This window comes from Strongylocentrotus purpuratus, unplaced genomic scaffold, assembly GCF_000002235.5.
Source record: "Strongylocentrotus purpuratus isolate Spur 01 unplaced genomic scaffold, Spur_5.0 spur5_scaffold_6, whole genome shotgun sequence".
Taxonomy (NCBI): Eukaryota; Metazoa; Echinodermata; class Echinoidea; order Camarodonta; family Strongylocentrotidae; genus Strongylocentrotus; species Strongylocentrotus purpuratus.
The window spans coordinates 31123031-31137560 of record NW_022145612.1 but is presented as its reverse complement, the minus strand read 5'-3'; the positions used below and the strand labels follow the sequence as shown (position 1 = coordinate 31137560).

Here is a 14530-nt window from a genome sequence, read left to right as displayed (position 1 = left end):
GTAACGAGGCACTGCTAATCAAGATAGTATTGAAGGGGTATGGGGTTAGGATGCAGGAAGGGGGGAGGGGAACTCTATGGAAAATTGGAAATAGCATCTCATTAAATTTGATTTCATTACGAAGCTGGTCTAATCATTTCTCACCGCTTTGGCCCTAGGTGAAGTATATTTGGAAGTGAGGAGAGGAGATTAAATGATAAGCTCTCGTCGCTGATAATTTAGAAAGAAGTCAAATCATGTGCTACAGCTAGGTCATGAATCATATTCAATAATTCAACTCATGCTGTTCAGTAATGGCACTGAGGCTAAATCTCAATTAAAAGTCCACGATAATGTATGAGCAGAATGCGAATGAATTTATCAATATACTGTACGTGTAGCTGATGGTTAAGCCACGTATCTCGATGTTTCCTGTGTATATAAATATCATACGAACATGCAGGGACGTTTTAAAGCCTCCTTTGGCTCATATGTTCCATATTGATTAGAAGAGGGCTTACTGTAAAGAGAACAAATCAATTATTTTGCTGAGAAAGATTTAAAGTTTTTTATCCAGCGAGGCCCACTCTTTCATGATGCATTTCCTGTGGTTTTAATGCGTGCTTATAATGCACTCTATTTAGTGTTTACTTCTCTCTCACGAAGGAAATCTTCTTGCAAGATGTTTTCCCGACTGAAGCTGAAATATCTAGGATACCGGTATGATTTGAGCCCAATTTGTGTCTGCAGATTCGACTATATTAAGGTGGAGGACTCGCCTTACGGGCAGAACCTCGCACAACCTCGCACAACCTCGCACAAGGGAAAGCATTGAGCTCATGGAAATCTCAGACTTTAATTACTTTATCAGCGTGCTAATTCAAAAGACACACTTTCTTGCTTTAAATCAATCTTTAGCAGTACATGTTCAAAGAAGCGTTTTCTTTATTTCACATGATAGTACGAGCTATGGAGAATCATATTTGCTCTCAAAGGGCAGACTTCAAAATGTGTCATCCCTCAGCAATGCCTAAAAGTTTTAGACTTCATAGATCTCTCTCTCTCTCTCTCTCTCTCTCTCTCTCTCTCTCTGTTTGATTATTTAATTATACTGAATGATATGTTGTTATCTGATGTATCACTTTATAGTTTTATAATTTTACCTCATTTTGTATTATTGATCGACTTATACTCTTATTCTATCATGATTGTATTCTGTTTTGTATATTTTATTGGAATTGAATAAACTGAACTTGAACTTGAACTTGATGTAGTACTCCCCTATGCAGAGATATAAATTACTTATAAAAAAGAAGAGTGTTAGATGAGTGAATTATGCCAAATCATCATCAATATTGTAAATCTTGTTGCAGTCAATCCTCCATGGATAATATGAGCCAGAAAAGTTAATCTCATTTTCATCCAAACTCTGTGACTCACATTGCTGTTTGGATTCGATAAAAGTCATTCATGATGTTATAATTTTTCTCTCATTTCCAGTCTTATTACCGTACATGTTTTCTTTGTCATCAGTTGAAACCCCTCCTATATATAGTTATATCCCCCACTCTCTCTTTCTCTCTCTTCCTGAATCTGGACATATTTTACTCTGCATATTTCTGTCCATCAATGTAATAATGTCTAACTCTCTCTCTCTCTCTCTCTCTCTCTGAACTGGGACATGTTTCCCTCTCCATATTTTTGACCATGAATGTAATAAATAATGTCTGTCTGTCTCTCCCCCACTCTCTCTCTCTCTCTCTCTCTCTCTCTATCTATCTCTCTCTCTCTCTCTCTATATATATATATATATATATCTCCCTCCCTCCCTCTCTGAATTGGGACATGTTTCCCTCTCCATATGTCTGTCCATGAATGTAATGCATTTTGTCTAGAACATTACCATAACCTATCACATTTCTCTTGATGGTGAGGCCAAATGTCTTTGCTAAACTTGAACTCGAGGAAGGAAATTAATAGACTTTGAATCAAAAGCTGATCACTATGGCAATGAATGTTATGAGTGGGCTGACTGGTTTAATATTACAGATCTGTCAGGGCTGGAAAATACATTCATCAATCTACACTTAGAGTTCTCAGACACAGTTTTGTTGTGGTTTTAGTTCAGGTTTTGTTCAAAATCTTTAATCAGAATGATCAAAACTAGACATCAATCTTTCCCAGGATGAATTAAAGGTCCTTGAGAGAAGAAAAAAACAATTGATGAGGTGCATGAGAGTAGAATCTTATAGAAGATTAGTGTTCACAGTAGCATCTAATTCATTTCCTTCTACAACTTCTTTTTCATTTTCCTCTTGGTCTTTGTTTTGTCTCTATCTGTCTGCATCTCTCTCTCTCTCTCTCTCTCTCTCTCTCTCTCTTTCTCTCTCTCTGTCTCTCTCTCTCTTTCTCTGTCTGTCTCTGTCTCCGTGTCCCTCTCTTTGCTCTCCCCTGGTTCTCTTAGTACTGACAAGGTATAGCATGGCATATTACAAGAATTATAACTTCTCTAAAATTCTAGTTTGTCATCAATGTAATTTCAGAAATATGGATATATGATTGATTTTGTAGGTTTATTCTCTCTATTCAATAAGTAAATATCATTCAAGCAAAAAATCAATATTGTATATGGGTATCTGTCAGTCTCTCTACAGACAGTCCACATTGCCTTGACTAGCTGCTATGTTTTCTCATTGAATTTTCAGTCGGTTACATAGCATAGTTTCAAAAGAAGAAGAAAAAAAGAAGAAGAAAATGAAGCAAGGGGCTTAGGGCTTGGTCTGGGTTTTAAGGGGTAGAATTAAGAGAGATTGAAATGTAAGATGTTGATAGGGGTAAAAGGTAGTTCTATTATTCTATATGATGTGATGTGAATTTAATCTGGTGTGCAAGGACATGTATTAATCACCATGTCAGTAGTAATGACAGACTGAAGAGGTTAGATGATGTATTACTCAACGTTTGTTGAGCTGGATAATGAGGTAATGATGGGTCGTGGCTCCACTATACATTTAGGTGTACCGGTATACAGATAAGTAGTTCTTAATGTGGGTTGGATTTACCTGATGAAACCCATATATCTTTCACACTTCCATTACCAATAGCTAGCTTAATCTTTCTCAGTATTTTTGAAATCATAGATTTGCTTGAAAAATTGTCATACAGACATCAAATGAAAGGTTATATAAATACATAGGTAAGGATGTCACTAAGGTTTAAAGATGAAGTTGAGTTCTGGTCATGTGCTTGCATTGTAAAAGAAACGGTGTGAAATCGACCAGAAAAGATTGATCATCTAGCATATAAGAATTTGTGTGTATTGCAAGGTTCTGGAATCATCAAAATGATAAGAAATTTGGCCAAGTCTTGGTAAAGTTACAAACACTGTACACAGAAAGATGTTTATGGGACTACACAAACACATGGCGTAAAAAACCTACCCCCCCCCCCTCCCCCCCCGAGTTTTACGAGTTACATGACATATTTAGAATATAAAGGCATTTGAAGAGCCATGCTTTTCAGGGAACATGTCATATCTGATGTTCTTCCACACTTGCATAATAAGAATATGATAACGCTCACAAATTTTGTTTCACCTCTTCCCGGAACTCAACCTTCTCTTTAAGCTATTTGGTTGCCCTTTTTTAAAACAATAAACTTCAGAACATTCAGGTTTTATGACTTTATATATATATAGCATGAATTATGCAAATAGGTAAGGCCTAATATGAACAAGTTGTTCAGTTTTCACATAAATGATCAGTTCTGTACAAATTCAGGAGAAAGGCATTAGGCTCAAGTACTGGTTGATTCACTTTTCAAGTCAGCAAAATTCCTTTCCTTTATGATATTATCCATTTGACCCATCACCTTTTCTGCCCAAACACCTCAGATAAGAAAAAAACAGCCAGAAATATATATGTCCCAAGGAAGTCATCAAAAAGTGGCAAAATCTATCGAATCTTGTGTCTTGTATTTGTTTACTGATTTTCCAGATATTTTTTTCTCTTTTCAGCACCTGACATGAACCCGCATCTGAACAACCGCACAGAGCTTTGTAACGAAGATTGCCTGAACACATTTGTGAAGCAGCTGCAGACGGAACCGGATACTCACTGTAGAGAAGTCCCAAGACATGTTGAACTCATGTATATGATGGCTTGCCATTCTCTACTCTCTGACCTCATGACAACTAAATATGAACGGTTCTTCCAGCCTCTGGATACTCCCAGGAAGCATCATCCAGGTTTGTGATGCCATCTTTCTTAAAGTTACAAAAATTAAATCTTTTAGAGCCCCACTGCACTACTTATAGCTACCTGCGCCCTCTATATAGCACAAACAATACCTAAGTGGTCCCCCATGGTCCCCTTGTTCTTATGTTAATTGAGAGCTGTTTCAATGAGATAACCACCTGTCAGTGACCTTGCAGGGAGGTCTAATCCCCCTGGCCAAACTAGTGCAGATAGGATTTAAACTTTGTTGTACCTGTTCTGATAACCTTCTATGACATAGGAACACTTCTCACAGGTTTGTGAAAATCTGTTCATTGAGAATTTCCTTTTTGAACTATATTAGTTTCCAACAAAATGGTAACAAATGACACAATGAATCAATTTTGGTTAACAACAAATTTCTCTGATACAGAGAGTGAGGTTCCCCATAGTGCAATAATACAAAGGTTCAAATTGAAGAATATTCTTTCTTTTGCAGAAATGTTCTAAATATAATTGTTTCATCTCAAATTGGTGTCTGAAGTAAACATTGATTTGAATGATTATAACAATTAGGCCTATATACATAGACTTCTCCAAGTGTCATGTTTAAACATAAAATATACCCCCAAAACACTCCAAAACATTGCTACAGTTCGCCTTTAAGTTTAGTGGTTTTGGGGATGAAATATCCAACTTCTTTCATCAAACAGATTATATGGACTGACAGAGTCAAAGTAGACCTAAGCTCGATGGCACAAAAATGCAGTGCCGAGTGAAAATCTGGGTTCTCATTTCCTTTTCCTTTCTATTTCAGAACATCCTAATGCAGTAATAGCCGGTTGTCATAAACACAATAGGTCATCTGGTTTTCATTTTCCTTCAAACAAAGCATGTGGCATTATCAAAAATGGCACATGCACTTTTGGTTCTTAAAAATAAGATTTTTGTAGGGTATTACTTGTAAACCAGTCATTCCTTGGTTCTACAGGGGATGGTTTGGATAAAAAGGACACCCACACAGGTTGCCTAGGACAAGAGAAGACAAGGAAATGTGTGAAAAGATAGCATTAAAGATGAAAATGTGTATGGGATTTGGGTAAGACCCTGAGGGGATGATCAGGTATGCAAGAGGATTCAATCTGGTGAACATGCTTTTATCGGTAGAAAGCTCAAAACGTGATTCAAAGTTGAGTCAAACATATAGGCCTATAATTATTCCCTTTTTTCAAAGGCATGTACATTTTCTTCCCCAAGCTTATGAAAAATACTTAATTGGAGGAATCATATTTCAGTTAGATACTTCCCTACTAAATTTTATCAGAAACATAAAACATACTTCTCTATAGTGATTCAAACTCGCTTCAGTCGCTAGAAAGTGGAGCAAGCGAAATTTCACAACTAATAATAAGCATCTCACACCAGTTAGCCCAATTTGTGACATTCTAGAACATGAATTTCTGAAATTTACAATTCCCAAGTTGCACAGTCTAACCCAATGCATAAATTGAATACACATGCAATACCCACAGGGAATTATAGTATAATGAAACAGTGAGATATATAGAGAGACATAGAGAGAAATAGCAAGAGATAAAGACCAAAAAAATATGAAATTTATGATCAAAGAGGTGGAGAAGAGGTATAAGAAAATGTATTTTTCATGTGCACACTATTCTTGTCATAGCTTTGAATTAAATGTAATTCAAAGTGAAAGAGACCCTGGCATTCAATTTTAAGAGTTTTGTAGGTTATTTACCCTAAGGTGTCAGAGATATTGGAATAGGAGAATAATCCTGCTGTTGACAAGTATTTTCTAGAACATTTTAGCGCATGTTTTTAGAGACCTGAGATAATCTTACAGCTTTGACCTGATTCTAGTCGGCTTTATCACGGTATTAACCATTAATTCCTTGAAAGAATTTAATAACCCGGAGCGAAGTGACTTTTAAAGTGTTTCTAACCGCATGTTACCTTGGTGATATTTTTAAATGCCATCTGTCACTATGTCAAAAATATAGCTTTGTGGTAGAAGTTCCTTTTCCTTTCCGAATTCGTCTGTGGTTTTAGGGCACAGTCTTCATTTTTATGTTTCCCTTTTGTCTGTAACTTTCCCTTCTTTTTCTTTCAAACTGTTGAAATTGTGTCGTAAATCACTCCAAAGAAATCGCTTGTTACCATGCCAACTATTGTACAAAGTGTGCCCTGCAAACATTGCTTATTTGTAGTGAAAGATTTTGACCCAATATAATTAAATAGGACTCTTTCCTTTTCAGGTACTTTCGAAGCTTCTCCTTTTCATTTTCAAATATAAATGAAAGTGGGTGATTTGTGGATGAATATATTCTGATAGAGTATTAGGATACACAAGTACAAGAACAAATGGTTTAGGGGAGGGGATGTTTATTTGTTTTTATATATTATTTGCCTTCACTCCTTGTACTAAATCTAACATTGCAATTCTGTGTGGAGAATAGAAGTTGTGATCAAAAGGAGGTAGATAGGCATATGTTTTCATTTTTAGTAAGACTTGTTTCAACCACGGGTACAAATGATATTATTTCACTACCCTATGAATATTGTTACACAAATGTTGCATCGTCATTTTCGGTCCAACTGCTTCAACTTCTGTTGCTGCTGCTTCTATATAGTTCTCCATCTCCCACTTTGTGTGGACTACCTTTGCTGGTCTTTCTTATTTTCCCGGTGTTTGAATTACTATTATCAGAAGTGTTATAACAATGAAGAACAAATATGTTTATTCTTCTGTGATCCCAAAGTGGCTTTCAATTATGCACAGCAATACCTTTTTGGGATAATCAAACATGGACATGGAAAGTGAAGGAGGTCTTTATGAATCACTATTTGCAAGGAAATCAAGATTTAATCTTTGCCTCCTGTTCTAAATAACAGTTTCTATTTCCTGTAGCAAATATTTAAGTGTTTGCGCAATAATGATTTTGTTTGTTCGTCAAATTTCTTGAAGCAAATATCCCATCAAGAAGAGATGGACTTTGGGGTTTATAGCCCTGAGGCAAGGCATCATAAATTTTATATTGTCTGCGGAGAGCCATAAAGACTTTGGCTACATCTTAAATAAATGAATTAATGTTCTTCTGGCTCTCGTTGATGAAGTGAAACAAGACTGGTTTCATGGGTCATTTTTTGATGGAGCTACATTTCCTCATTGCCAAATTGAAGTCTGTTTTAAAGTGCATTATTTCCCTCATCATGTCAATATTCAAGTGAACCAAGAACAAAATAATAGATAACATAAAACGCAGCATACAGAACCGACTTAGGTTCCAAGTGTGCCCTTTTCTTTGCGAACACTTATGTTGGTGTCAACTATAGTCTACCATACTCAACACACAATCTGTTATTAAAAAATAAAATAAAATACAAAATTTCTCATCTGAACAATGTTACACTTACAGAGTCCCTTTAAGCAAGATGGGGTAACAAATGTCTCTCCAATTTAGAATTTAAATGCAAGGAAAACATGTCCTTTAATTGAATATATTCTAAAGTTTCCTATAGCCCTCGCCAGTGGCGATGCCCGCAGACCCCCATTTATCTTCCTCCTTTTGGGGAATTTCTCTGTCTCATTCCTGTAGGAGTAATTTGGAAGCTCATATTTTGAATACAGTATAGGCAACATTTAACATCAAGAGAAAAACATGTTTTGGTGATTGGTACATTAGCTCTGAGGTTATCTTGTTTCTGTGCCGAGGCGTGAATACATATTTGGTTTCTGTGGCAACTCTTCCAGGCATCAGGCTGTCTACCCCAGAGTATCATAGAGGAAAGGCTGGTTACAGACATTGACGCCAATTGATTTATACCATTGAGATATATTCCTTCCCATTTAGACAGCTATTAGTCATGTCAATGCCAGCTGGGTGTGAAAGTTCTCTTCATTTGTCATGTCGTAAATCCGTATATTCTTAGTCTTTACCAGAGCATGTGAATCATTGACAGTTGATAAGGTGAACAGCACATTGGCCTCAGACCTCCTTTATCATTCGCAAGCTTTTAGGACCTCTGTGTTGTTGCAGATAAGCCATGCACGTTTTAGAATTCCATGAGATGTTTATTCTTTGCTGCAAGTAATATCATTCATTCAAAAGATACTGAATATATCAGTTATTCAATCATTCAAGTAGATGAAAACAACTTGATCCATGTTGGAGGCACAGTTTAATTTGATTGTTTTTGTAGACCTTTAGTTCATGTTTATCAAAATCTTAACGCTGAAATAGTGAGAGAAATATAAACAGAACTTTATCAAATTATTTATCGGTTATTCAATCATTCAACTAGATGAAAACAACTCGATCCATGTTAGTGGAGGCACATTTTAATTTGATTGTTTAGACCTTTAGTTCATGTTTGTCAAAATCTTAACATTGTAATAGTGAGAGAAATGGAAACAGAACTTTGGCAAATTATTCAAGACATGTGAATAAATAAAGGTTTACAACGGGCTTGAGGATGATTCAAAAGAAGAAACAAATTGTAGAGAAAAAATAAAATTCCATCAAAAATGAAAAATTGATTTTTCATGTATCAAATTACAATCACAATAGTCTAAATTTTGAAGATTGTTGAGGAAGAATTTCAGACTAGTATCCAGACTGCTGTGCTCTCTCTGATCCTACCATAATGATAAGAAAACAAGTGAAAATCTGCTTCCATTTTCCTATTCCATCATCTCAGACACAGCTGAGGATCAACATCTCATAATCCAGGATGCAGAACTTGATATTTGGTCAAAATTGTGGATCACTCCTTAGATTGTACATGAAATGTTAAATGGGAAAAGGAAGGGTAGAAGTAGCGGAAGCTACACTTGTTATGGTGTTGAGTAATGTGGATGAAGGCTAGGCTTAGAGGGTTTGATTTGGTTTGGTTCTTAGAATTGAAAGTAGCAGCTTCACAATCAGTAGGAAAAATACGTAGACATGATTTAACAAAGGAGAACGAAGGATATTATTTAGAGAAATGCTAGCTTCAGTACCAAAAATCATAGGCAAATTTACACAAATTAACAATCAGTCTCCAACATAAAAGATGAGGAAGATGCATAGAATGTTGTTTATTTCTTTAAAAATAGATTATTTCTTTAATAATGGAGCATCTATTTGTCTGTTCTGCATTTGATGACTTTTACAATTCATTTTTAAAGGGGGGTATCTCACTGGGCGGCGAATGCTTACAAACGTTGCAAATTTGGATTTGCCAACTTTTCTGATGAATGTTGGCGAAAATCAGGGACAGGGAATATTTACGACATTTAGCAATTTTAGCAATGTTTAGCAACAATAGGCATCATTTGAGCAAATGTTAGCGACAGGTTTTGCGAAGATTAGCAACTATTTGCCAATCCTTTGCCACTATTTGTGAATGTTTGGGACCTTTTGCTAACTCCTGGTACTCAACGGGTCGATTTTATATAGCAACCATATGGTAACGTGGTAGCTAGCATTGGCGAATCAAAAAGAACTGAAGCGACACCGTCTTACAACCGTTTGCAAAGGCTTGCGACTGTTTTGCTAACGCTTGCAACTATTTGTGGAAAAATGAATTGCGACAATGAAAACTGTTTGCAAACTTTCTTGCAATCCTTTACAAAACTTTTGCAACCTTTTACGAACCCTGGCAAAACCCAAATTTGCTACATTCGCTGCTCCGTGAGATACCTCTTACCTACTAGCTTAATACTGGCACAACGAGGGCCACTTTAATTTCTTTTTAATCCACAAACATCGTGATAGTTGAGACATCTCCCTTAGGTCCCCTGCCAATAGTTGAATCAATCTGACCTCAAACTATTAAGAGTTGACGGTGTGTAAATAAGGCCCAGTGAATTTAAGCACGTTCTGACCAGATGTTTCATGGTCAAGGATGATAGGCTGTGTACTCTTGTATATACTTCCATCAAAGATTGATTAATTGTCCACTTCGATGACATCAAATTTGATATATTTTTTTTAGACGTAAAGGGATTATAGACAAAGTTTAGAAAAAGAGTGGGGCTTTTAAAGTGCAAGAGAAAGACAAAAGATTTGTTTTCCTTTATATGTATTTTGAAAGAATGTGAAACCTTCATGACGATAAAGTTTCAATTTTCTCCTCAAAGATAAGGAAGCATTTCATAAATATTTCAAGGTGTATATCCTCAAACAATAAATCTCTTTGATCAACAAATCTAGGTGAAACCATTCCTTCACCCTGATCGAGACACCATTTTCATTCTCTGAACCAACACTTGGTGTTTTCTCAAGAGGAGAACATTTCCTTTCCATCTCGTACTCAGAGATGAGTGATATGTAAATCGTCCCGGGATGATGATAATATTGATCATACCCCATCCACAAAATATAGTCTCTCCTATCTTATCTGGTTGCCATATCCTCCTCTCCCACCCCACCTGTAACATTCTATCTAGTCCATAATTATATCTTTCCATCCCACTCCAACTGTAATAGTCTACCTGGTTGCTTCATCCTCCTACCCCACCCCTAGCTTTCTGGTGCTGTTATGGTCTCACCCCTCCCCACCCTAAAAGTTGATCTAATTCCTGTATCCCCTCACCTCACCCCACCCCATCCCACCCCTAACAATCAATCAGATTCTTACACCCCCCCCCCCTCATCCCTCCCTACCCCTGACAATCTATCTGATTCTCATGTTCTCTCTCATCCCACTCCAACCTCTCACAATCTCTCTTGGTTGCTGTTCTCCCATCCCACCCCATCCTGTTATAACAATTTATCTGGTTCTTATAACACCCCACCCCAAACCTAACAATCTATCTGATTCTCATGTTCTCTCTCATCCCACTCCAACCTCTCACAATCTCTCTTGGTTGCTGTTCTCCCATCTCACTCCATCCTCTTTATAACAATTTATCTGGTTCCTATAACACCCCCATCCCACCCCTAACAATCTATCCGGTGTCTGCATCCTCCTCATCTGAGAATAAGATGATTGATGCCATGTTTAAGAGCTGAGTTTCACAACACCACTGGGATCTAAACATCGGCTCTAACCTTGAACTAGAAGAGGAAGTATTCACTGATTTAGGAATAATGCTGACTTATTTTGACAAGAATGAGATTTCCTCCAAAACCAACTCAATTTTCCTTAAATCCTTCCGATTCCTGTTTCCCAAACATTCTGTTCAGGCTCACTCGTTTTGTACATGTTGGGATGAAGATATTTTTGATGTATATTGCATGGTATTAAATCTCTCCTGTCTTTGTCCATCTGCATTGGTTTTGTATTGGTTTATGTTTGGAAGGTACTGTCCATATTTCTGTCTTTAATTTTGTAGTTATTCCAATAAACTCACAGTCATACTCCCACTTGTTTTCATCGCGGCAATTTTCTCCCACATTTCTCTTTAGCAGTCTGTCTATAGTATTAGTTTGTCTGTCTGCCTGTCTGTCTGTCTGTCACTCTCCCTCTCCCACTCTCTATATTTATCTATCCCCCATCTTCCCTGCTCTCTCTCTCTCTCTCTATCTCATGCTCCCCCTTTTTTGATTGTTTTTTTCTCCCTATTTTCTCTCTTTTTCATTCTTGGCCGTAGTTTTCCCTGTCCATAAACCACATCCTCAAATGGCATTTCCATAAGTTGTTCATTAGTGTAAAAAATAGTGCTTGCTCCATTGATCAAAGAAATGTTTGTATCGCAGAGAGTTTCCATAATTTGAAGTAATTTATTGAATTACCTCAATGTAAGTGGATAATGTGTAAATCTATAAATGTCTTTCCATAACACATCTTGGGGGAACAGAATGTCAAGTTGCTTAGTATCAAAGATCAGACAAAAACATGCTTTGCCTGAAAAAGAGAGAATAATAATGATATCTTCTCCAAAAATTTAAAAGACTTAAAGGCCAAAGGGGCATCTTGTATGTCTGGCATTCCATTCTGTTAAAAGTACAGAAGGCCTCCATTTATTTGAAAACCAGAAGGAAAAGCAAATTATTTTGACTTGGTCATTTATATGAAGCGAATGACATACCCATCAAGTAGCAACACTGTAAGCAGACTTCAAAGATGTGATGTGAGAAATTTATCTTTGTTTACAAAGAGGAGATAAGTTTCCACTTTTTTATGTCAACAATCCATTGTCTAGTCTAGTCTTGAACATACACAGGGTGGAGCCATCCATTTAATGATGCCATCTTCCTTTCTTTATCTTATCTCGCAGGTGGTATGCTTCATGATGCTCCCTATGAGGTAGATTCCGTGCTCTCTGAACTGCTCTATGAGTGTGTCTTTGAAGGCCAGCCTGGAAGAAGGATGCACTCTGTCAGGGTTCTCAAACGCCTTCTAACTATTATCCAGAGAGGCTTCTCCTACAAGGACGCTGCTGACAGAACATCGCTATGACAACATCTAAGATGATGCTTTCCAAGTGCTGTGTCTTTCATTTGCTAGTCTGGTAGGACGATGCGCTCTGTTAGAGTTCTCAAATCATCAAACGCCTTCTCCATATCATCCAGTCATGATTCTCCTACAAGGATGCTGCTGCCAGGACATCGCTATGACAACATCTAAGATGATATACAGTAGGCTTGCGGGTGCACCATGTGAGAGAGAGGGAGGATTGAGGAGTCCTGAAAAGGACTCTCGGTAATTTTTCTTGAGGGTTTGTAGTCCTGAAAAGGACTGTTGGTATAGTCTTGAAAAAGACTGTTGGTTATCTTTCTTAGATGATGCTCTCCAAGCGCTGTGTCTTTCATTGCCAGCCTGGTACTTGGTAGGAGGATGTGCTCTGCCAGGGATCTTCAAAGCCTCCTTCGTATTTTGCAGAGGGGTTTCTCTTTCAAGGTCCTGCTGGCTAGTCATCAGTATGACGATGCAATCAAACAGGGTTCTTAACACTATGAACATGACAGACAATAAAAGCGGACAAAATATACAGTTCCTCAGGTAGACAAAGGGACATCCCTTCACTGCTATTATGTAAAAATGTGTAGAACAGGTGTCACATGCATATTCACCCGTTCTACACATTTTTACATAATAGCAGTGAAGGGATGTTCCTTTGTTTTCCTGAGGAACTGTATATTTTGTCCGCTTTCATTGTCTGTCATGTTCATAGTGTAAACTTCTTCATATCATCCAGAAGGGATTACAAGGATGTCGTCTGCCAGCCAGTCTGGCAGGAGGATGCATTCTTCAGGATTCATGAGCATCTCACCACCCCAAGAAAGATGATGCTCTCACGTACTAAAGGAGACTCTCTCAGAAATTTTTTTCTTTTTGTGCAACAGGTGTCATAAAATGGCAGTGAAAGAGTTAACAAATTGAGCAGTAGAAGAAGTAGTAGGAGATACCTAGACTGAAAATATGATACACAATGTCTAAATGACTACCTCTTGTTCTTGGCTTATAAATAGCCAATGGAAAGCTGTATTAAGCAATGTTATATCTTAATCAGCAAAACGACTGCATGTCTTTCTCTTTCTGGGGTATTTATATAGAGAAAATTACCAAGATATTTTCCCAGCTTTTTACAGGGAACTAAATCTGACAACTGTCAAATACTTGCAAGTATTTGAATGTGTAGAATTACACCACAAGAGGGAGCTAGTTGTGATTGGACCCAGGTATATGTTAACTCTTGTACAGTCTGTGCATGAGTGTTGAATGCAGATACAATATGTTGTTATCTTTCATCTTGCCATTCTGTATAAACTGTGATATCTAGTTTGTATATCATTCATTTCATTAGGCTTCATAAGTTCATGAAATGATTATTAGCCTTGTTTTGTTCATTATACAATAAATCTGCTCAAGACTCGTGTGTTACATCATTAATTCTTGATAATTACCCATCATCTTACTTTGAGATGTCATAGTATGCTTACTGGTACTGGAATCAATTTAATTGCATTTAAAACCTCAAATGAAGTCACATCACCAGGAAAAATGAGTGAAGATATGGCTTGATACTACATATTTTGTCCTGGGGTTTGGTGAAATCTTGACCAATGTAATTTATTTGAGTTGTATAATCTTTTTGGTCTTTTTAGTTAATTCAAGATCTCTAATATTGTTTCCATTTTAATACAGGTTTTAAAGTAATTTAATTTTGTCAAAAAGTGATGTATAATGTAATAATAATTATTATTGTGAGAATGAAGTCATTAATAATTTGATTACTTTCACTGTTTAACATTAACATTTTTTAATGATTATAGATCATTTTGAAAATTATTCTGACTAATTCTACCATGATTTTAAGTTTATATCACTGTAATCAAAGGCCACACCTATTGATTTCTCACATAAACAGAAACAGCAACAACAACAAA

At 36.8% G+C, this 14530-nt stretch overlaps 1 protein-coding gene across 3 annotated transcripts in view; it reads left to right on the top strand.

The window, feature by feature from the left end:
• The window catches only part of LOC584889 (divergent protein kinase domain 2A), a 72969-nt gene extending 60360 nt beyond the window's left edge, over positions 1-12609 (top strand). For all 3 annotated transcript variants that reach the window (XM_011663312.2, XM_011663310.2, XM_030973459.1), the window contains 2 exons: positions 3995-4225; positions 12418-12609. In XM_011663312.2, coding sequence (XP_011661614.1) covers positions 3995-4225; positions 12418-12599 — 413 coding nt within the window. In that variant the 3' untranslated portion in view covers positions 12600-12609. The remainder of the gene's footprint in view (positions 1-3994; positions 4226-12417) is intronic.
• Positions 12610-14530: the final 1921 nt, after the last annotated feature.